The 22532-nt window shown below is 42.3% G+C and overlaps 1 protein-coding gene, 1 long non-coding RNA gene and 1 pseudogene across 13 annotated transcripts in view; 2 read left to right on the top strand and 1 right to left on the bottom strand.

Moving 5' to 3' along the window:
* The window catches only part of CFAP61 (cilia and flagella associated protein 61), a gene marked incomplete at its 3' end in the record, with an annotated part of 282754 nt that overhangs the window by 193285 nt on the left and 66937 nt on the right, over window positions 1–22532 (top strand). For all 11 annotated transcript variants that reach the window (XM_082745398.1, XM_082745393.1, XM_082745389.1 and 8 more), the window contains 2 exons: window positions 9075–9249; window positions 21011–21303. In XM_082745398.1, coding sequence (XP_082601524.1) covers window positions 9075–9249; window positions 21011–21303 — 468 coding nt within the window. The remainder of the gene's footprint in view (window positions 1–9074; window positions 9250–21010; window positions 21304–22532) is intronic.
* LOC309871951 (TOX high mobility group box family member 4 pseudogene) lies at window positions 285–6464 on the top strand (annotated as a pseudogene). Its single transcript has 2 exons — window positions 285–288; window positions 4569–6464. The product of its transcript is annotated as a TOX high mobility group box family member 4 pseudogene (transcript).
* LOC309871901 lies at window positions 10949–21135 on the bottom strand. The gene is made up of 3 exons (XR_014315560.1): window positions 21049–21135; window positions 16093–16227; window positions 10949–11640 (listed from the first exon to the last, which is right to left on the bottom strand). It is a non-coding gene; the product is annotated as an uncharacterized lncRNA (long non-coding RNA).

Raw genomic sequence — 22532 nt, 5'->3', positions numbered from 1 at the left:
ATAAAATAGTGGTTTTAAGCCACTCTTTCGGTTTGAGTTTGTTGTGTAGCAAGAGACACCTGGAACCAAAGGGTACCATGGAATGAAGGAAAGAGAACCACGTTTGGAAAAAATCAGAGAAAGAACACACGCTTGACAAATTCCAAAATGTGTGATTCACACACATATATGCACACACACACACACTACAGGAACCATTCATTTCCTCTGAAATGGGAGCTGAAGCCATCTGAAGATCAGAAGTTGAGTTGACAAGGCCCTGAAATTCTTAGATGAAAAGGAAGATGGGTAAGAAAGGATTGAAATTAAATCCCTGTCAAGAGACAGGACTGCTGCTGTCTAGTGTAGAGGCTGAAGACAAAGCATAAAGTTCCCCTGGAGGGCTGAGTCAGAGGGCAAAGGGCAAAGGATACCTTTGGCATAAGAAACGAGAAGGTGTCTCTTGTAGATCATTGTTTTACCCAAAGAAGACACCCTCACAAATAGAATAAAGATAGTAAAGATATGCTAGAAGAAAATTTTCCTTACTTAAACACCATATCCAGGCATATATTCCGGGTAAAATCAAAGACAAAATTTCTCAGCCAGTTATATTTTGGTGTTATATTCTGATGGAATGCTGGTTCTGTGGGAATGGTAGGGGGGAAATGAACAAATTTCAGGAGAAAAATAACAGATTACCAACCCTCCCCCACAAATAGAACAAAAAGAAGATAGGCACCCAAAACTTACCTTTCCGGGAGGAAATGGCACAAGAACATGAACTTAGCCTCATAGAATTTTGAAGAAACTGTAGTGATTCAATAACTATATGCCCACCTAAGTCTCTCCTATTTGAACACAGTAAAAATCTCTTATTCTGTGTATGATCATTCTCAAAAGAATGATCTTCCTCATTCTTTCACGTGTACTCCCAATAAGCAAGGCAGAAAGGAAAATATAGGACTTCACAATTGTTTAAAAAGATAAGTGACAAGGGGTGCCTGGGTGGCTCAGTGGGTTAGGGCCTCTGCCTTCGGCTCCGGTCAAGATCTCGGGGTCCTGAGATGTAGCCCTGTGTTGGGCTCTCTGCTCGGCGGGGAGCCTGATTCCCTTCCTCTCTCTCTCTCTGCCTGCCTCTCTGCCTACTTGTGATCTCTGTCAGATAGATAAGATCATATATATATGTGTGTGTGTGTGTGTGTGTGTGTGTGTGTTTAAAAATATATATATATATACACATATATATATGTGTATATATATATATATATATATATATGACAAGAATCAAACAATTAAAAAGTCTGTAAGTCTGCTGGTAAGTCTGAGACTAAATGCAAAATTAGTAATAACAAATCTTAATCTAAATCTAATCCAGACCAAGTTGTTTGAAAATAGGGAGAGAAGTGGCCAGGGACAAGTAAGAATTGCCTTAGGGGAAACCCAAAAGTAATATTTGGGTCTTGACTCTTACATATAGGAGGAATAAGATCAAATGAATGCTTTTGAATAGCATGAGTAAATTCCCCTTCCAAACCTCGAAGGAGATAAGACAGGAGAAAACACACAGGGAGGAAAACAAAGAAACAGCCACAGTACTTTTAACAAGTATAAACCAGAATGGCATTAGGAAAAAACAATTGCAATGGTGAATGCTGTGGTTTTACACTTTGCTGTTACAACAGCAAGCCTCTGTGTCTGTACCAAATTCAAAGTACAAGACAAATACCAAAAAGAAATGACACCCAAAGTTTCAAAATGAAGTGATAGTTAAGATAGGTAAGAGCCAAAAAAAAAAAAAAAAAAAAGATAGGTAAGAGCCATCTGAATTAGTATTAGTAAATTAGTATCCAACAAAGCAAAATTAACTGGAGAAAGAAAAGCACTAGTGTTGACAAAGGGTATAGTTTGTGACAACAATACAGACGTGATGAGCTCATTACAAGCTGAACATGATCGTGCCAAAGAATATGTCACAAAAACAGAGGTGCCTGGAGTATGTGCTCTTGCAGTCACATTGAAGTTGGGAAAAGTCAAGCTAACGTACATCTGGAGATTCTGGTGATTAGCCATGGGGGTGAAGATTCAGGATGGCTGTCCTCAAATACTTGACGGATGTGTACAATACAGAAAACAGCTCAGACTTGTGTGTCATGGACCTGGGAAGACAATGGAAGACAGACCACCAGAAGCAATGAGAATACAGTGCTTATTCATCCTACAAAACACCTTCCTAAGAGTCAGGGTCTTGGGCACCTGGGTGGCTCAGTCGGTTAAGCGACTGCCTTCAGCTCAGGTCATGATCTCAGGGTCCTGGCATCAAGTCCCTCATCAGGGTCCCAGCTCAGCAGAGAGCCTGCTTCTCCCTCTCTCTCTGCCACTCCCCTCACTGTGCACTCTCTCTCTCAAAAGAATAAAATCTTTAAAAAAGAAAAAAAAGAAATCAGGGTCTCCTCCATGGGGGAATGTCCTGCCCAAGAGACAGCGAGTGAGGCATGCCAGGACCCTCAAAAGGTCATAGGAACACCAAGAGACGTTGAGGGACGCCACACATGTTAGTTGATGCAGTTCTCTGCATCAATTGAGTAAATTGAGTAAATCTCAAAATCATCCCCATTTTATGAATGAGGGAGCCAAAGGGCAGTGATGCGGAAGTGATTTGTCTAAGGTCAGGGGACATCAAAGTGACAGACTGGGATTTAAAGGCAGGCTCCAGACTGTGAGTTCTTTGCCATTGCCCCCGTCTCTCCTCTCTCCCACTTGCTCTGTCTCTTTCCTTTCCCTTTCCCTTCCCCGCCCTCCCCTCTCTCACAGATGTTATCCAGGAATTACATTTGGTGGTTTTTAAAAGTCTTCACAACACAGAAATTCTGGAACATCTTTCTCCCTTCCCTCCCTCCCTCCTTTCCTTCCTGCCTTCCTTCCTTTCTTCCTCTCATTAAAAATACCTGGACAGGGGAGCCTGGGTGGCTCAGTGGGTTAAAGCCTCTGCCTTCAGCTCAGGTCATGGTCTCAGGGTCCTGGGATCGAGCCCCAGGCTCTCTGCTCAGCGGGGAGCCTGCTGCCTCCTCTTTCTCTCTCTCTGTCTGCCTCTCTGACTACTTGTGATCTGTCTGTCAAATAAATAAATAAAAGTCTTTTTAAAAAAAAATATCTGGACAAAAGCAGCCTAGGTCTGGGAAGGTGGCTCCTTGATGTCATCAGAAACACAGACCCTTCTGTCTTTTCTCTTCCATCTTCATGTGGCTTCCATACTCAGCATCTTGAGGAGGCTGCTGTGGCTCCAGCCATCCATTAATAAGAAGCAGGAAGGACAAAGGACTAGAGCAAAATGACTTTTCCCATTGCCCCATACAAGGATTCCTGCTTATGAATCTCCTGACCACCTCTTAGGTCACTAGTTAGGAAATACAGTTTTTCGACTGGGTGTATTTAACAGGAATCTGTTACTAAGGAAAAAAAAAAAAAAAAAAAGAGGGGGCTTCCTGGATGGCTCAGTCAGTTAAGCATCTGCCTTTGGCTCAGGTCATGATCTCAGGGTCCTGGGATCCAGCCCCACATCAGGGTCTCTGCTCAACGGGGAACCTGCTTCCCCATCTCTCTCTCTGCCTGCCTCTCTGCCTGCTTGTGATCTCCCTGTCAAAATAATAAATAAAATCTTTAAAAACAAACAAACAAACAAACAAAAAGAGACAGAATATTGAGGAGGCCACCAGCAGTCCCTGACACAATAAGTTATTCACTTGCTAAGGGAAATGGTGTGGTCAAGGGTTTCCCATCAGTCAGGGATGCTGGGATCTTCCATTTCCAATCATCTGATGGAATGGTCGAGAATTCATCCACTACTCACCAATCACTAGCGGCAATTTAGTTAATGGCAGAATGCTCTCTAGTTTGGATGGTGAAATACACTCGTGCTCTCCTATTAAACCTTATTCTCCCCCTTACTTTGAGGATATAATGTGATTTTTCTTTCATAGACCTTTTTATCGCTTTTTGAATTCTGCTCAGTTCTGTGTGGACAAATTAATTGGCCTTGGGATTTACAATCCTAGCTTCAGTTTTGCCGAGTGTGTGAAAATCCTGTTGTATAAATATGAAAAATACATTCATTAATTTTCCTTTAATTTCTCTAATTCTTTAATTTAGAATTGTGTAAAAACAATCCCACACATTCCAGTGCACACAAGAACTATACAGGTTATCAGAATGCAATGACATTTTAGGATCACAGTAGGTAAGCTGATTTTCATTTTAGACTTTATTCTTTGCCCCTCCCCTTCCTTGTTTTTGTTTTTATCTAAACACTTGTTATTGGAATAATAACTCATTGAACATTTTATAAATTGAATAGCTCTCAATTTGTTCTTTAGCCCTGCCATTTTCTGCCAAGGACTTTACCTAATTAATTAAAGCATGCCCTACTAAATGGGTATAATAACATTTTCTTTTATACTCCAGTGCTCATTGGAGTTCTGGTGAGGTTTTGAACCTCCAAAGCACAGCATTCAGTATTTAAAGTCATTCACCACTGATGGGAGTGGTGGGAGTGATGAGGAGACAGAGATGGTGGTAGCCATCGTGTAAAGATGGAGTTTGCCAAGGAAATGACAATTACCTGATGATCACAGGGTCCTCACACCCCTTCCTCTCAGGTGCCAGGACATTCCATACACCAAGCTTGGGAGATGAGGTATTTGAAACCCCACCTATCTCCTTGGATTCTGTTCCCTCACTGACTATCTCAGATGTGTTTGGTCACTTTGAAGACCTGGAAAACCCCTCCCCTTCTCAGGATGGCAGCTTCTCAGCCCAGTATGGGATCTAGACATTGGATATGCCTGTAGCCATGACCCATGGCTTGATGGAGCAAGGTTGGAGGCTCCTGACTGGGGGCTTGACCATGGACTTGGACCACTGTTTAGGAGCTCAGTAGAAGTGCAGCCCACCTGTTACAATAGATGTATCAATGACAGACGTGCCTCTGGTGCGATGGGGCATAGCCAGTTGACCACCATTTATCAGTTGAACCAAGTTCTCAACTCAGTTTGAGCTTAGGTGGCATTCTGCCACCTGCCAAGTCACCCACAAATCGTCTTTCAGCCACCACTTCACCTACTAGTTCACTTTACAAGGTTGGTGTTGAGGATTTCCAGAGGCAACCAGCCAGAAGACAGTTGTGAAAGCAGGAAAAAAGCAGAAGGCCCCAAAGATGAGAAAAAAGAAAGATCCTAATGAACCTCAGAAGCCAGATTCAGCATCTGCTTTAGTCTTCTATGATACACAGCCTGCCATCAAGGGACAGAATCCCAGTGCCACTTTTGGGGAGGTTTCAAAAATTGTGGCCGCCATGTGGGATAGTCTTAGTGAGGAGCAAAATCAGGTGTGTAAGAGAAAAACCAAAGCTGCCAAGAAAGAGCATCTGAAGGTTCTGACTGCACATAAAGACACTCAAGAGTGTCAGGCCACTGTGGGAACAGGAGTATTGGACCCATTGCTGCTGTCACAGACTCCTCCACCTCTTGTGGCTACTGTTGACCCAACGTCTCCAGCACCAGCCTCAACAGAGCCCCTTGCCCTGTCCCCTCCCATTGTTAACTCCACTCTTTCCTCCTATGTGGCAAACCAAGCATCTTCTGGGGCTGGGGCTCAGCTCCATGTCACCATGTTGGTTATTACCAAACAGCTGTTACCCTCTTCTATGACTGTATCTCAAGGAGGGATGGTTTCCATTATCCCAACCACAGTGGTGACCTCCCAGGGGATCCATCCAGGCCAAACCAGTGCAGCCACTCTCCAGCCCAGTGAACAAGGCCAAATTATCACTTGCTCAGTATTGCAGCAGCAGCAGCAGCTTCCACACTGACAACACCCCCTGCTTTCCATGGCAACACATACCTCAGCCCCTTACTTAGCAGCAAGTGACCATCCCCAGTAAGCTCCCCCACCTCAGGCCATGCCACAAACTCCACCTCAGAAAGTTCGAATCAATTTATGGCAACAGCCACCTCCTCTGCAGATCAAGGTTGTGTCTCCTGAGAATACAGACACCCTCAGTCCCACCAGCTGTGGAAAGTAGTCCTGAGCGGCCTGTGAACAACAGCCCTGAGGTCCATACTGTGGAGGAAACCTCTCTGAGACAGTCTGTGAGATGAGCACAGATGTGGTTCCTGATGTTGAGTCTCCTTCTCAGACGGATGTTGAATTGCTGATGGGTCTCCTGTGACGCTGTCACCCCAGCCTCGATGTGTGTGTCTGGTCATGAGAAGCCTCTCATTGTGAGGAAGGACTGGGACAGTGAGTACTGCATTAATGAATGTGTGATGAAGAGCTGTAGGGATGTCTTTGTGGTCTGGATGGCTTCCAGAAATTCCAACACAAGTGTCTGTGAAGGCGTCCTTCCTGTTCTCCCAGCCAGGGAAGACTTAGCTGCTGGGAACATGTCTCAGAGCCTCTTTTTAAAACACAAGCTGGGCTTCTGGTAGTGCCTGATTTCCACCCATCATGGTTCTTCGTGCTTCTTTCCTTTTCTGTCTCTTCAGCAGGGGCCATACTGTGGAGCAAGGCCATTGAGTTTGCTGTAATCTGGAATTGTTTTTTACTTTGAAGGACAAGCAGATATACCAGTGATAGTAACAGAGGGAAGTATGAAGGCAGTATGAACAAGCTGAACATAGGGGTGGTGCTATTAGGGGTTTTTTTGAGGAAAGTCAGGATAATTGTCATAGGACATGCCGAAACAATTATTAAAATGATGGTAGATACTCAAAAAAATCAAGTCAAATCATTTACCTGAGCATTATGTGGACTGCTTTATAATACCTGTGAATATAAAAATACCAAAATTTAGTGTGATTTTGCTAAACAAATAATATTGCTAATAAGAAAATTTTACCTCCACAATTATTGTTGTGGTAAATGACCACTAATTCCCAAATTGTTCCTTTTTACTACATATAATTTTACTGCAGGCTCTTTATAGAGAAAGGACATCTAGGTTTTAAAATTGATTATTTTTTAAGCTATTTCATCCAGCTTGAAAATGAATTAAGTGCATCACATTAATCTACAGGGCTTACCATTTATATTGAGGAAGGACATAACCAAAAAGTTTCCTAGATGTACTCTGAGACTTAGTGAAGCCCCATTTCTTCAAGCACAGCCGGCATTCCCATCTACCCCATATAAAATGTATTTTCTGCACTGGTCAAGGGAACAAGAATCTCCTCTGCACCCACAGTAGTCTCTACTGCAAGTGAACTTTTTCCCCATCATCGCTGTAAACTGATCCCTGCCTCACAGCTGATGGGCCTCACACCATGATTTCACAAGGCAGCCGGTGCAAGCCTTCTAACAGAGACCTTATATGGCCTTTATGTCTTGCTTGTGGTGCTAGCCTCATTATCTTCCACTTAATCTTTCCTGGTCACCAAATAAAAAATCAGAGGGATTAGGTACTAGCCCACTGGGAATACTCATGCCACTGTGCTATTTTACTTGGCTGTCATGGTAGCATTTGTTTGAATCTAATTTGAGCCAAAATAATGAAAAACTTGAGTCCACATTTAAAAAAAAAAAAGTACCTGGTATTTCCTGAGAAATCAGATCTGGCCACACTGAACCCATACTCTACCCTGGCACCAACTGTACAGAGCTGAGTTGTGACCAGACTCTAGCCAGGGCATGGAGCCTTCGAGTTTGCCATAGTATCCTTGACACTGAAGACAAGTGTTAGCCTTTATTATGTTTTTACTGTTGCTTTCCCTTACTAGAGGAAAGTGTCTGCTTCCACTCATGTCTGTGTCAAAAGGGAGAGAACAGAAGTTATGCTGGGAGGGTTGTGTGTTGAAACAGAAACAGAGAGGAGAGGGAGGGAGGGAAGAAGGAAGAAAGACAGAGGGAGAGGGAGAATATTTCTCTGACAAAGTGAAGAATATTGCTATAGTTTCTGTAAGTAAATAATAGTCTACTTCCCTCCTTTTCTTTTCTAACTCACCCCTCTGTGCAGTTGGATTTCAGCCCCTAGTATATTGCTTTTGTGCAGATTGGTTTTTACCAAAAATGGCTATGTCAAATCCGATTCCATGTGCCCTTCCATGGCCTTGCCACTCCTGCATGAAGATGGAGTCTAGGTTCCCTCTCCCTGATCTTGGCCAGGCTTTGATGATGATTTCCATGAATAGAACAGGGTAGAAGAGATACTCCTAGATTTCCAAGACTAGGTTGGAAAAGAACATGGAGGGGCACCTGGGTGGCTCAGTGGGTTAAGCCGCTGCCTTCGGCTCAGGTCATGATCTGAGGGTCCTGGGATCGAGTCCCGCATCGGGCTCTCTGCTCAGCAGGGAGTCTGCTTCCTCCTCTCTCTCTGCCTGCCTCTCTGCCTACTTGTGATCTCTCTCTGTCAAATAAATAAATAAAATCTTTAAAAAAAAAAAAAGAAAGAAAAGAAAAGAACATGGAGCTCTCTGTACTTGTTCCCTCAGGACTCTTGCCCTCAGAACCTAGGCGCCATGTTTTGAGGAAGCCCAAGACACATGGAGAGGCCACATGTGCTGCTCTGGTCAATCCCCCCAAGATCCCAGTCCATGGTCAGCATCAATTGTTGGACATATAAGGACAACTTGCTGTCATTTTTGAATATCTGGCATGTTTTTTAGAGGGTGGGGGAAAGGAGTGAGATGGTTTATCTCCAGATGAATCCAACCCCCAGCCATCAAGTCACCTACAACCTACAAGTCTTCCCAGCTGAGGTCTCTGACACCTTCCAGCTTGCCCTTATCTGAATTGCTGACCTACAGAATGTGTGAGCCTCATAAATGGTCGTTTTTTGCACCACTGAATTTTAGAATAATTCATTATGTGGCATTAGATAACCAGAGTGATGCCTTTTAAGAGTTGTCTCTGAGTGGTCATTTCATCTGATTTTTGTGTTTTACTTTTCAATTAAAACCTGATTGTATCTAATGACTGAAAAAAGGCATATCTATATCAGACATTGCTATGTTTATTTTATTAAATTCACAAATGTATTTCTTGCTGTGTCCATGCTTCCCTTACTACCATCAAAATAAGCATGTCTCTGTAACATACCTTAGGTCCCGTGCCCTACAGGGGCTGATATTAGTCAACACGTGACAAACAGAGAGATTCCAAACAGCGGGAAGCAGAGATACACTGATAAAGTTCCTCGCAATCATTTCACTCTCAACGATGAAGAAGATTGCTATAAGGCCCTGAGTTGGATAAGGAACAACTCCATCATCACAGAAGGTAAGGATGTTGGTTAACTGTGCATCTTTGCAGAATCGCTTTTTATTTTTATAATGAGTCTCATTCTTCATCTAGTTCCAGTATATAATTAGTGCCTAATTAATTCCAACCAAATCATTCATCTGTCATGCTTTGTTTTCCAGATTAATTTACAACTTGTTGTCATTTTTGGATACCCAGCATGTTTGCTGGGGGAAAGAAAAAGGCTCGAGATAGTTTAATTATCTATAATTATTTTATTACACAAAATGAATATCCGAAGAGCAAAGCATGGCTAAAATCATTAACTAATTAAAGAATAATTTAATAAGCAAACATGTTTAGCAATTATATGGAAAATATGTCTCCTTTTGTGAAGAGAAAAGAAGAAGAAAAAAAGAAAGGTCTGCGTTGGAAGGGCTCTTTTCTTCCCTTCCTGATCCATTGTTCTCTTTCTTGGTGGTGTATGCACAGTCCTTCCCACAAACACACGTTTTCGAGTTGCATGCCACTTTTTGAATCAAAACGAGACAGTAAACCATTTCAACAAATGCCTCTGCCACTCAAAAGTGTTTTCTCAAGCATCTTCCTCTCTGTTGCTTGGATTAAATTGAAATTGGTTGACTAGCAAGATGACCAGAATGGGGCCTGGCTACCTCTCTGTCCTTAATTGAAACCTGGGAGTCAAGTTTTTGAAGATGACCAAGTGCAGCCGCTTTGTTAGCCTACAGCTCGGGGAGCTTTGGCAACTCAGTTAGCTTCTACGCTGCCCAGGCTGGGGTTCCGTGTGGTCTGGGGAGGTGAAAAATACTAAGAGCCTGTCATCTGGGGATCCATATGTAAATTAAGTCTATTTATCTCTTTAATGGACTTATTTAAGTACTATTTTAATTATGTTATTAATATAATTAACATTAAAGTTAAATACATATTCTTCTGACTTTGTGTGGAAGACTAGGGATTATTTGACTTTTTGTTAAGTTACTACATTTAGTCAGTTAGAAATAAAAAAAGAGGTATCACGCGACCATCAATGCACTGTTAGATTCAATTTGCTAATGTTTTATAGGCTATTTGATCTAAATTTGTAAGTGAGATTGGCTTATAATTTTCTCTTATAAGCTTTACATGTCTAGTTTGGGGAATTAAGGGTACTCTTGTCTCACCAAGGGTTTTTTGGAAGCTTTCTGTATTTTTCTAGGGTCTGAAATATGGAAATAGGGTCTAAACGTTGGACAGAAATAACTCATAAAACCAAGTGTGTCTGGAACCTGTGGGTAGAGGTGGGATATGTAGATATATACCAGACTCAGATTTAAAACTTGTCAAAGTATGTTTCCTGTTTCCCTCAGAACTTGGATTATTTTCAGTTTTGCATATGTATGTGTTTAAAACTGTTTCAGTATTTTAGTCATCTTTTAATTACTGCCCTGCAACCTAAATAGACTTAAATAATTCTTAATTTGGAGACCAGCAAACTTTTACAGTAAAGGTTCAGGTAGCAAATATATTGGACTTTGCAGGTCATATGGTCTGTGTCCTATCCACTGAGTTCTGCCATTGCAGCAAGAAAGACAATACATAAATAAATGGGCAAAGCTGTGTTTCAATAAAACTTTATTTACAAAAATAGTTGATGAAGACATAGTTTGCAGAACCTGCTTTTATGCATAGGATTTGTAACAAATCATTACCATTTCATCACGTATAGGTCTCCAATTGTAACTTAAACTCCCAGAAAGCACAAAAGTCCATGCATGGTTCAGTACAAAATACACAGTGTGTTTTAGGACTATCACCAATCCTGGCATAATGCAGTGTTTAACTTCAAACAATTGCCTATTTTTGATGTTAGGAAGAAGGAGCATTTTGACCCAAAAAAAGAGGGGGTAGGAGTCTTTGAAAGTGACAGTGCAGGTTATTGAGGTTGAATGTTTATGGCAGAGAATTTAGAAATCCCAGAGCAACAAACACTGTGCCCTCTTTCAGTTTCCTTTTTTTTTTTCCCCCATGATTTTGGTTGTCAGATGGGGGAAGAGCATCTGTGATATTCTGATGACTTGACTACTTCTCAGAGGTGGTGTCACTCTGCTGTCCGCTTAAAGGAAAATAAATGCTTTTGGAAGATTTAAGAATGTCTCCCATCAGCCACTGCACAAAACCCCTCTGCGGGCCTGCTTTTGGCCACTGAACAGCCAAGATAAGAAGTGTGTAGAAATGAGCTTCTTGTCTTAAATATAAGCTATTTCCCCCAGGTCTAGTGCTAATGACATTCCCATTCCCAGGGCATCTCTCAAGGAGGTGCTCTTAACTCTCAGAAGCTGGGCCCCAGAGCTCTGGGAGAAATCAGGGAAACTCAGCCTTGCCAGATTCTTTCAATTCTGTGTGGTGCTCCTTTTCAAATGACTTCTCCTGTAAGAAAAGTTAGAAAGTAAACTGTTAACCTCTTGCCTAAAGGAAGCTCTTTCTCTTCGTAGCTTTTCCACAATTAGAGTCCTATTCAGACTTGAATTGAATTAGTCCCATTCCAGATCATATCTTCCTCATATGGGTTGCTGTGTAGATTAAATGAAGTAAATAAGATATTTCATGCTCAACGCAGAACAGAGTGTCATACAGAGTATAAGTGTAATAATATAGGCTGCATATGTATATATATATCAAAAATCTATATGTATATCTATATATCAATATATATATCAATAATATAGGCTGCCATTGGCGTTACTACTCCTATGTGTGATGGGGTTGTTGCTATGCCCCAAAGATACCTCAGGGCTTAATCTCAGCCCCTGGTGATGGCATGGTCTAGGACACAGTATACACAAAAAATGGGGATCCGTGTTCACCAGGGGCCTGTCCAGTTGTAGAGAGGCATGGTGTCCATCATAAGAGTCCTGGAAACTGAAGTTTAGAGAAAGAGGATTGAGCTCAGCCTTAAAGAAGAGCAGGATAAGTAAACAGAGAGAGTGTGAACTGTATTGGGCAGACCCTTGGAGAGCAGCTGGTGGAAGACCTCAGGGCCCAACCACGCCCAATTTTAACTGGTTACTTTTTATTACATTTTTATTATTTTATTTATTTATTTATCAGAGAGAGAGAGAGAGAGTGAGAGAGAGTGCATGAGCAAGCACAAGCAGGGGGAGAACAGACAGAGGGAGATACAGGCTCTGTGCTGAGCAGGGATCCAGATGCAGGACTCGATGCCAGGACCCTGGGATCATGATCTGAGCTGAAGGCAGACGCTTAACCAGCTGAGCTTCCCCGGTGTCCTTTAACTGGTTACTTTTTAGGGGCTGGGGAACTAGTGAAGAGGAATAATCAGTGCACAAAACAACACCTTAGGAAGGTGAACCTCCCGTCCTTGGCACCCCATCTAAGTAGGGAGAAAGAGATCCAGAAGGAGCAGGTTGGGGAAGGCCATGTAGCCATGCAGGCAGGTGTGGTGGTCATGCAGGCAGGTGTGGGCTGCTGTGGACACTTCTAGCTTCTAGTCCAGTCGGTTACGGGATGATGGCGTTTGAAGCTAGAAACTGGAAGCCTGGCCCTTCGTGAAAGCTGAGCAGGGCCGCGCGCCTGTCCCGTTGCCGTCGCTCCGCCTGCCAGCCCTGGCTTCCTCTTCCTGGCACCATAACACCACCAGGAAGAATATGGACATCTTGCGTGATAGGTAGCCTTTGCTCTAGCAGTGCTCAATAGTTCATGGCAGGGCTGGCGGGAGAGAGCTGAGGACAGAGTCCTTCCTACAGAAGTCTGAGAAAAAAATCTCCTGTGTCTCTGTGGCTATGACTGGGTCACAGGTCCATCAGGGAATCACACATTGAATCCCGGGACACCCCCGACCTGACTTGGCTGAAGTACCAGGACTTGAGGGGAGGGGCTTGTTTGTTGGGGATGGTAATGGGATTGTTCTAGAAGGACCGGTGGATGCTGGGTAGCAGAAGCCATGAATGGTGAGTTGGAGGAAGTCAACTCTGGAATGTCTGCCCATTAAAACTATAGATACGGTCCCAAAACATCACTACTGTCCACCTGCCCCCCTGCCCCGACCCCCATTCACTATTTTTTGCTGCCTGCCTCTGCTTCCAAAGGAGAAATGGTGGTTCTGTGATGGAATTCGCCCAGTCTGAAGGAAATCGTTTTCTGGGCTCCAGAGTCGGCTAGGCTTATAGATGTAAATTATCCTAAACTATTAGAACTGCTCCGCTGTCCTGGAAAATAGCTCACATCACAGGCTCAAATGCTGCTTTCAACTGCAAACAAAACGGAGAGGTTTCCGACGGGGGTTTCAGATGGAACCCGGCAACCTAATGCATTACAACAGTTTATGGCATTAATTGAAACTAATTGAAATTCATCTGCTATTACCTCTGTACTTTCCATGAAAATGAAAAGTAAGATGAAAGTAAAGTAAAAAATTAATAAATAAATAAAACAGCCTTAATGGCCCGAAATGGATCAATTATTTTCATCGTTAGCTAAATACAGTTTACTGCCTTATTAAAAGCATGTTTGTTAGGAAAAGCATAACATTAAAATTCCAGTGCATGAATCACTGAGCAAAGCCTTTGTTATGTTATATCTAATACAGTCTTCCCTTTTTATTTAGCAGAGCAAAATGAGACAGGTCAGGCTTGGGTCATGGAAATCTTATGCTTCGACTTATGAAAAATAAAAAGAACATTCTCTGGTCTATTTGTGGACATGATATTTTTAAAGTGGATGTTTATTTCATAATTTACTAATATTCTATGATATCTATTTTAAATTCTTTCATTATCTAGTTATTTGCCTAAGTTAATTATACAGATTAAATGCCAATTAGAGTTTGTTTATTTGTTTGTTTGTTTGTTTGTTTTTTTAGAAGTGTGTTACACATGTAACAGAGTGGTATGAACACTCTGAAACCAGACTCAGCAGGTCTGACTTCTGCTGAACCATCTACTTGCTGTATGACCTAGAGCTAGATCCTTAACCTCTCTGTCCTCAGTTTTCTGAAGAACATAGTAAAACATATCTTTTGGGACTATTCTGACGATGAATGAGGTCATACATAATCATTCTATGTCTCCTTTGAAGTGGAAAAGGGAAATATTCTTCATTAAATACAATGGACTATGTAAATACACATAGACATAATTAAAAATACATAAATTGTAAATGTAACATACCGTTTTTGTTTTCTCTAGCCTTAAACATATAATAACTAGGAAAAAAATGCTTATCAGTATCGGCGTGCATAAACCCTGATTTGACTTCTACAGACCATATACATACACTGAGGTGTGACTTCATGCCCAGTCTACTAAATCGGGAAATCTCTTCCTTTTCTTCATTTCACAACATGATTTTCTTCCTGAAGAATCCTTCATCTTTAGGGGTGCCTGGGTGGCTCAGTGGGTTAAAGCCTCTGCCTTCGGCTCAGGTCATGATCCCAGGGTCCTGGGATCGAATCCCGCATCGGGTTCTCTGCTCAGCAGGGAGCCTGCTTCCCTTCCTCTCTCTCTCCGCCTGCCTCTCTGCCTACTTGTGATTTCTGTCTGTCAAATAAATAAATAAATAAAATCTTTTAAGAATCCTTCATCTTTACAGTATAGGTAGTTAAAATTAAAGCACTTTAATTCAAAAGGATGAAATAACTTTTTTAGCATCTACTGAAAAAAATGTTAAAAAGGTTGTTCCATTATTCTTAGGGCAAATCGTGTCTAAAAAATTTAAAACCATATTTTATTTTTTGAGTTTAACAGGGAGATCACCTTAAGCATTTCATTTCTATAAAGCCATATTACTTAAAAAAAAAAAAAGATTTGTATTTATTTATTTGATGGAGAGAGAGTAGGAGAACACAGGCAGGGGGAGTGGTGGAGGGAGAGGGAGAGAGAGCCCCCCTACCACAATATGGGGCTGGATCCCAGGACCCTTGGATCTTGCCCTGAGATGAAGGCTCATGCTTAACTGAGTGAGCTAGCCAGGTGCCCTGCCATGTTACTTTTAAATATTGGTAAATTTGGGGGGCACCTGGGTGTCTCAGTTGGTTAAGTGTCCAACTCTTGATTTTGGCTTAGGTCATGACTTCAGGGTCATGAGATCGAGCCCCAGCACTGAGCTCCACATTAGGTTCAGAACTCAGCAGGGCGTCTGCTTGAGATTCTCTCTCTCCCTCTGAAGCCCCATACCCATGCTCTCTCTCACTCTCTCTCAAATAAATAAATCTTTTAAATAAATAAATATTAGGAAATTATCTAACTTCTGAAACTAGTATTTATCTCCTCCAGGAATTAGGATGATGAAACTGGCCTCATTTCCCCTCTGATTAAGATAAATTGAAGAACCTCCAAAATCTAAGTGCATTATGGTAGTTGAAATGTTAAAAGATCATTGCCTTACTTTGGTGATCACAATCGAAGTTGCGAGTGTATTCACTTATAACTTCAAAGAGCATGTATCAAAAAGCAAGAAGATCACCTTTCCATTTCTGCCAGCATTTTTTTTTTTTTAATTTTTATTTATTTATCAGAGAGAGAGAGGGGAAGAGAGCGAGCACAGGCAGGCAGAGGCAGAGGGAGAAGCAGGCTCCCCGCTGAGCAAAGAGCCCGATGTGGGACTCGATCCCAGTACGCTAGGATCATGACCTGAGCTGAAGGCAGCTGCCTTACCAACTGAGCCACCCAGGTGTCCCTCTGCCAGCATTTTAAGTGACAAGTCTTAGTGCTTTTTTGATCTGGGGTGAAGAGTTAATGGCTTGCAGAGGGTGATTTGAGACCTCACTTTCCTTCTCCCCAGCTGGGCTGTCAATACCAAAACCCCCACTGTCCTCTTGGCAGCCCCCTTGTTCGTTTCACCAGGAAGGTGGCTGCAGGTTACCTGCAAGGGAATGACCGCGTGCTCCTCTTGCCAGCCTTTACTTCTGGAGCTTTCATAGGGTCCTCTTTGTGCTATGCCCTCCTTGTGCTGTTTCCTGTTTCAGATCTGTAACCTTAGTAATGCATCATTGATTCCCTAAAAGAAACAACAAAAATTGGACTTCCATGAAAACGCATGGCTGTCGTCTATGAGCCTTTATTGAAAATTCACCCAGACTGTTCTAATCATCCCATCCCATTTGCCATTTCAGAGCAGGGCAGCCCACTGTGCTACCTCTGTCACCTATCAGATCAAGTGCAAAAACGGGTTATTTCATATCCTTAGATTAACTGAGCTGTGGGGAAGACAGTGGCCAGATTTTTTTTAGCATAAAACTGATAGGCAGGGGAAATCCCCAGCTTTCCCACTCTATTTGCATCCCTTATGCATAGAAAAGTCAGAAGAATATATATGATATCCCAGTTATGTGAAGGAGGTCCCTGCAATGTGTTACCTCCTTTTAACCATTTGCAAAGGCTACAGGAGTTATAAAACACTAAGTGGTAGAAATTCATCATTAAAGTAAATCTCTGGCTAACTGAAGTTATCTAACATTAAAAGGCATCTCATACATGTATGTATATCATCGGTCCCACATAACCTGGGGCTTCCTCACCCCTCTGTCCAGTTATCAGGATGTTTGGCACTAATGGAACCCCATTCACCCCATTTCATATATTCTGGGTGGGAAAAAGCTGTCAGACCCAGCGTCTCCCACAGGAAAAGCCCTTTTCTCTGCTACTATCCATGGCTCAGTTCACCCATCCTCTCCCCTCCCCTGGCAACCACTGTGTTTCACCTACTTTAAAACTCTTTCTTCTTGCATACCCAAAGATCAAAGGAATTCTGTATCTCCAAGGCTTTCTCTATTCTTCTGTCTCTCTGCCCCCTCTTTTTTCTCTCTCCATTTCCTTTTTCCACATTTTGCCTCTTTGATTCGGCTAAAACTTGACCCAACTGTCACAACATGTTATACAAGGGTTAACTTTCCCATAAAACATTTTTATTTCCTTGGGTTTAAGAGTGTACCAATATGGCAGAAGTGTTATTTTATATTGTTGTGTTGCAGGCACACACAATTTTGGTTATGTTTAAGATTATGTAGGATTTGGGGAGTCTTACTCAAAACCTAATAACCAGATCTAACATTGTGAAGGGAAACCTATCTCTGTCTTACAAATCTCAGGTATACAACTTATCCTGTGGTTGGATGAAGTAGTGCCAACTTTATAGGTGAATACCGAGTAGAAATATATATAATGGGAAAATCTGGCCACAGGAAGGTTGTTCTTCAAAAAATATTTTAGAGGGCACAAAAGTAAGACCCAATTAACTTATGATCAACAGTATGATAAACCTCAAACATTCTTCCATGTGCCTAGTCAGGAAACGGTTTGTTATGCCCATCATAGGTGACGTACTATTCAAGGCTCCAGGGGTAACATGGAAGGCAGGGCCAACTTGAGGTCACCTCACAGGTAGTCTTAGGCATGTAGACTGTGGGGAGGACAAGGAAGGAAAGGGAGAGGCTACCATGGGCCCCCTGAGGCCTCCCCTCGGTGGAGGCTGGACATCTGCCTAGATCAAGGCACAACCACAAGCTGTGGTAAGATCTTGACATGGGAGCTTCAAAAGCACTAGTTCTATCCCAACCATGCTAGAAAATTACTTCTATAAATATATTTAATCATATTTTTACACCTAGGTTGATATTTGTCCTGAAATAAATCAATAATCAACATCTTTTTCTACTAGGTTTATTCTGAGAGAGTCCCCAAAACATAAGACTTTTGCTTATCCTATGAATTTTGTCCATGCTTCTATTTTTGCTGTTAGCTTGTCAAAAAATTATTTTCCAGGCATTTGAGTGAAGCCAATGTTATTGGTAACAGCTCTAAATATTATTTTTGTGTGTGTGAGTACAGGTGACACACAATGTTACATTAATTTAAGGTGTACATTTATAGGTCACAACTCTATAGCTTAGGCTGCTGTTACTGATGAAGATGAAAGTAATAATGGATTGTGTACCAAATTGCCTGGCTTTGTGCCTGGTATATAGGAGTCACAAGATAAATGCAAATGGACTCTAAAAATTCTTTACCGAGTAAAAGTGAAAAAGATGTAGAAAGAACTCACAACTGCACAAATATCATGGAAAGAATAATATCCCCCCTTAGAGTGCAAACATTTAAATATTTTATTGTTCTAAGTAATCTCTATACCCACAATGTGGGGCTCGAACCCACAACCCTGAGAACAAGAGTTGCATGCTCTACCGACTGAGCCAGCCAAGCACCCCCGCAGAGTGCAAACATTTAAAGGGCAAGAGATGGAAGTGGCAGAGCTGACTTCGTCCCATTGGGTCTTGTTTTATTTGTGAAGGGATGGGATTTGACCAGTGACAGGTCCTTATTTATGTTGTACAAGATTATATTAAAAGAGATTTTACTCTAATATGGGAAATGAGAGAAATATATGTAACCCATCTTATAAAAGATGTTTGGATGAAAACTTTAAGATGGCATCACATAAGCATCTATCCAATGGCCAAGATGACTGTGAGAGTTTGGACTACTGTTCAGCAAATAGCCACACCCTCTGCCCTCCTACCTCAGGCAGAGTGTGCTTCTCACACCTTTGGCCATGTGCTTGGTCTTCTGACTTGCTTTGCTTGGTGGAATGTTAGTGTACCTTCTACTGCACAGAGAGGCTTGAAAAGTGAGCTGTTGCTCTTGCTGTCCTGTCCCCCTGCCTTTCTCCATAAATAGAATGGGCCTTAGGTATCTCTTGGTCCAAGGAGAATGAAACATGGTGCAGGCCCAATCCAATCACAGTGTGGAGTCTGATGAGTCGTCATCAGCCCGTGTGCCCATGTGCGAGCTGACCTACAACAGTAGGCCGGAGTCTTGGGGCGGTTTGTGATGCAGCATTATTGCAACTATTAGGATGACCAAAGTCTCCAAGGGAGGGGTGGATTTTGTTTCAAACTGAAGCCGTTACACCTTCTTTCAAGATAGGCAAATAAATTCTGAAGTTAGAATATCTATCGATACATTTAAAATTTTAAATTATTTAAAATATTAAACATCTAACTTAAATATGAGAGATGTTATAAATTATGCTACCTTTCGAGGTGAAAAACAATGTCCTCTTCAGCTGCCTGCAATCTGGGGGCAACCCCTGCGAGATAGTCCAGGGCAACATCGCATTTGCCCTGGTTTCCATAAGCCTCTCATCATAAAGCCCATCTCACAGTATGGTTACTAGAAACTAACATGAAAGAGACTGGAAAAATCTTCAATTCTGAATTGTGTGGAGGCCTAAATGCTTAAATTTGTTTCCCTGAAAATGAATGTTGTTTTGACATGCATATTTTAAAAGGGCAGAAGACCTCAAGCCTTTGATAGTTTCAGGTTCAAGTTTCAGCTTCCCTGGCAGGCTGATTCTTTGTTGTGCCAGACAGCTATGATGCATGTTTCACAGCAGGTGGAAGCCTCAGTAATTTAAGCAAAATGTTGACTCTTTCAGCCAAGGAAAATGCAGCCCACCAAGGAATGCTGCATTAGAGCCTCTGAATAGAGAGGGACTCATAGCCACAAAATTAGAGCCTCCTAGTGAAGGCAGGAAGAAAGGACCCCCACCCCCCCACACCCCACACCCCACACCCGCTTTGGAGCCTTCTTGCCATTCCATATTTGAGCAACAGGAAGTATGGGAGAACTTTCTAGATGCTGTTACCCTCAAAGAAGCTATCTGAAAGTTATTCCAGTTCCTTTTTTTCCCTAAGCAAATGAGACAAGCAAGCCATTACACCTTTCAGTTTTAGATGGAAATAGATTTTTGCATCATTTATTCAACCAAATCGAATAAATACACTTACCATTTATTTTGCCTTGTAGAATTTCTCTTAATACCATTTCATAAACAAGAGGGAAAAAAAGAGATTTTCAATGAATCTATCATTTTGTCGTAAAATTGTTACAAGTTGCCTGACTAGTGAGTCTACAGCGATTCCCTTGTAAAAAGGTAAAAATGCCAATTCAGTGTCAAAAATAGAATGTAATTGGCATGTAATTCATTTCTTTCATTTGGTAGTTTGATCTTAAAACTGATGAAATTAGTAGAATAACATTTGTAATTATTTCTGTAATATTTTTCAGAAAAGATCTAACTAGTTTAGACTATTACCAACTAAATGCTCTTACACAAGCGAAATCTTTCAAGATTGTGTTGTGATTTCATTCTTACCGACTGAAAGAATACCTGCCGTCCCTTTTGCCAGGTCTTGACTCCTTAAATCTCAAAAATCAGAATCTGAATCCTCATTAAATTATCTACTGAAAAGCAGATAATGTTCTAGTCTTTAGATCTTAAAAAAGGGAAAGATTTCCATGAAATCAACCCAATTCAACACTCAAATATTAAAATACCTGTGCCATCATGTCTAGGACTATGTGTGTGGGTTTTTTTTTTCTAAACATATCCTTTTCATCATTTACACAGAACTTGCAAATACTGCAAACTTCAGTAATTTTTTTCCTTAATAAGTGTAGCAACTAGGGAACAAAGACCAGATAAAAGGTTTTCTTCCAGATGGCTTCATTTAGCATAATTTCAACTTTCAAATTACAGGACCATAGATGAATGTCCTACTTCTGTGTTAAAAGTACTTGACTACTTTGTGGGATGTTTTGTGCCAATTCTTTACTAAATTATCTTGGTCACCGTTGCTAGGTTACACCGCTAGCTTCCCGCAGCTGAAAGGAGGAGAAGGTTATAGGGAACAATTCGGCATCATTACCATTTGACTATGAAGGTTGTTGTTTTTGTTGTTGTTGTTTCAACCGTATATCTTAGCATTTCCCCCCTTCTCTAGGGAATGTCATTGTCTATGGGAATACAATTGACACTTACACGACAGTGGAGACGCTCTTAAACATCGGTGTGAGGGGCTCCTATATCCACCTGGTGCAGCCCCCGTCCACTTCCACCATCACCTGCTTCAACAACTACTCCGTGGAGAGCGCGGTGCAGGACGCGCTCAGAGCCGCGGGGGTGACCATTTACTGCGACGCGCTCCTGGCTCAGTGGAACGACGGCCGGTACCCGGACCCCATTCACAGCGCCTGCTTCACCACGCCCACCAAGCCTTTCAGACTTCCGTGCTCCGTAAGTAGGTCTCCGTGGACTTCACCCGCCACCCGCGGGGAGCCGGCACCTGTCCCTGATGTGGGGTCTGAGAGATGGCCCGCGGGGGATTTACAGCCACAGGTTTTGGCTTTTCTTTTCTCGCGGTTCAGATGATCTCTTGCTGAGCGACAAGCCACCCCAAACTTAGTGCCATAAATACCAGTCGTTTACTATGATTATCTCTCCGTGCTGGGGTTGGAGGGGGCCCAGCTGGGCAGTTCTCACCTGAGGTCTCTAATGTGGCTGAAGTCAGATTGTGGGTGGAGCCTGGAGTCATGTTCATCCCCGCCTCTGGCTTCAACTGAGATTTTGTCCAGAATGCTTCATCTGGGCCAGGTGGCTTGGTTCTAAGAGCAAGTGGGAGAGAGAAACTGTATCACCTGCCCATATCCAAGGGGAAGAGAATTAGACCCTGCCTCTTCATGGCGGGAGTGTCAAAGGTTTGAAGAGTGCTAACTGACCTTGACCAAGGACTCACCGTGTCTCAGGCACCATGCTGCTTGCTTGCAGTATATTCTGTCACCTAGTCAAAACAGCCCTGTAAAGGAAAGCATTCCCGTTTTACAGATGAGAACACTCTGACCCCAAGTCAGTGGTATGTTGGCCTCCCAACCCAGTTCAGAAGCGCCCCAAATTCTATGCTGCTATTAACTTTGTAAGACTCTAGAAACAGCAATAAGGTTTTCTCCCACATGGAATAGAGACTTGGAAGATCTCTCTCTCTAGCACTCCACAAGTATTCATTCCACAAGTATTCACTGAACACGTGCTAGATCTTAGGCTCTGTCCTAATTGTGAGAGTTTAGAGCAGTCTAGCTAGCTGTCTCCAGCAGCCCCTGTGGGCCTTTACTTCCCTATTTGGATCAAAATTGAAATCAGGGCAAAGACATTTTGCAGATACTCTCAGCTGCCTCAGATCTCACACAGCTTCCTGCTGAAACTTCATCCTAAAATAAACAGAGCCAGGGAAAGTCTCCCACTTCCCCCACTCTGCTCTGCATTGCAAGGAACGGCCTTGGCAGGTCACATTGCCCAGCCCTGGTTGCTCATTGACATTCATCTGTTTGGCCAACAGTAGGTACCAGCAGGAGATTTCTACCCTCCTACTGTCAGCTTTGAGTAGCATCTCTGTCAGGGCACTAGGAAACTTTTAGTGGGGATGTATGCATTCACTGTCTTGACTGCGGTCACAGTGTTGTGGGTTGCCT

This window comes from Mustela nivalis (genome assembly GCF_964662115.1).
Source record: "Mustela nivalis genome assembly, chromosome: 8".
Lineage (NCBI taxonomy): Eukaryota > Metazoa > Chordata > Mammalia > Carnivora > Mustelidae > Mustela > Mustela nivalis.
This window is presented reverse-complemented; position numbering and strand designations above follow the sequence as displayed.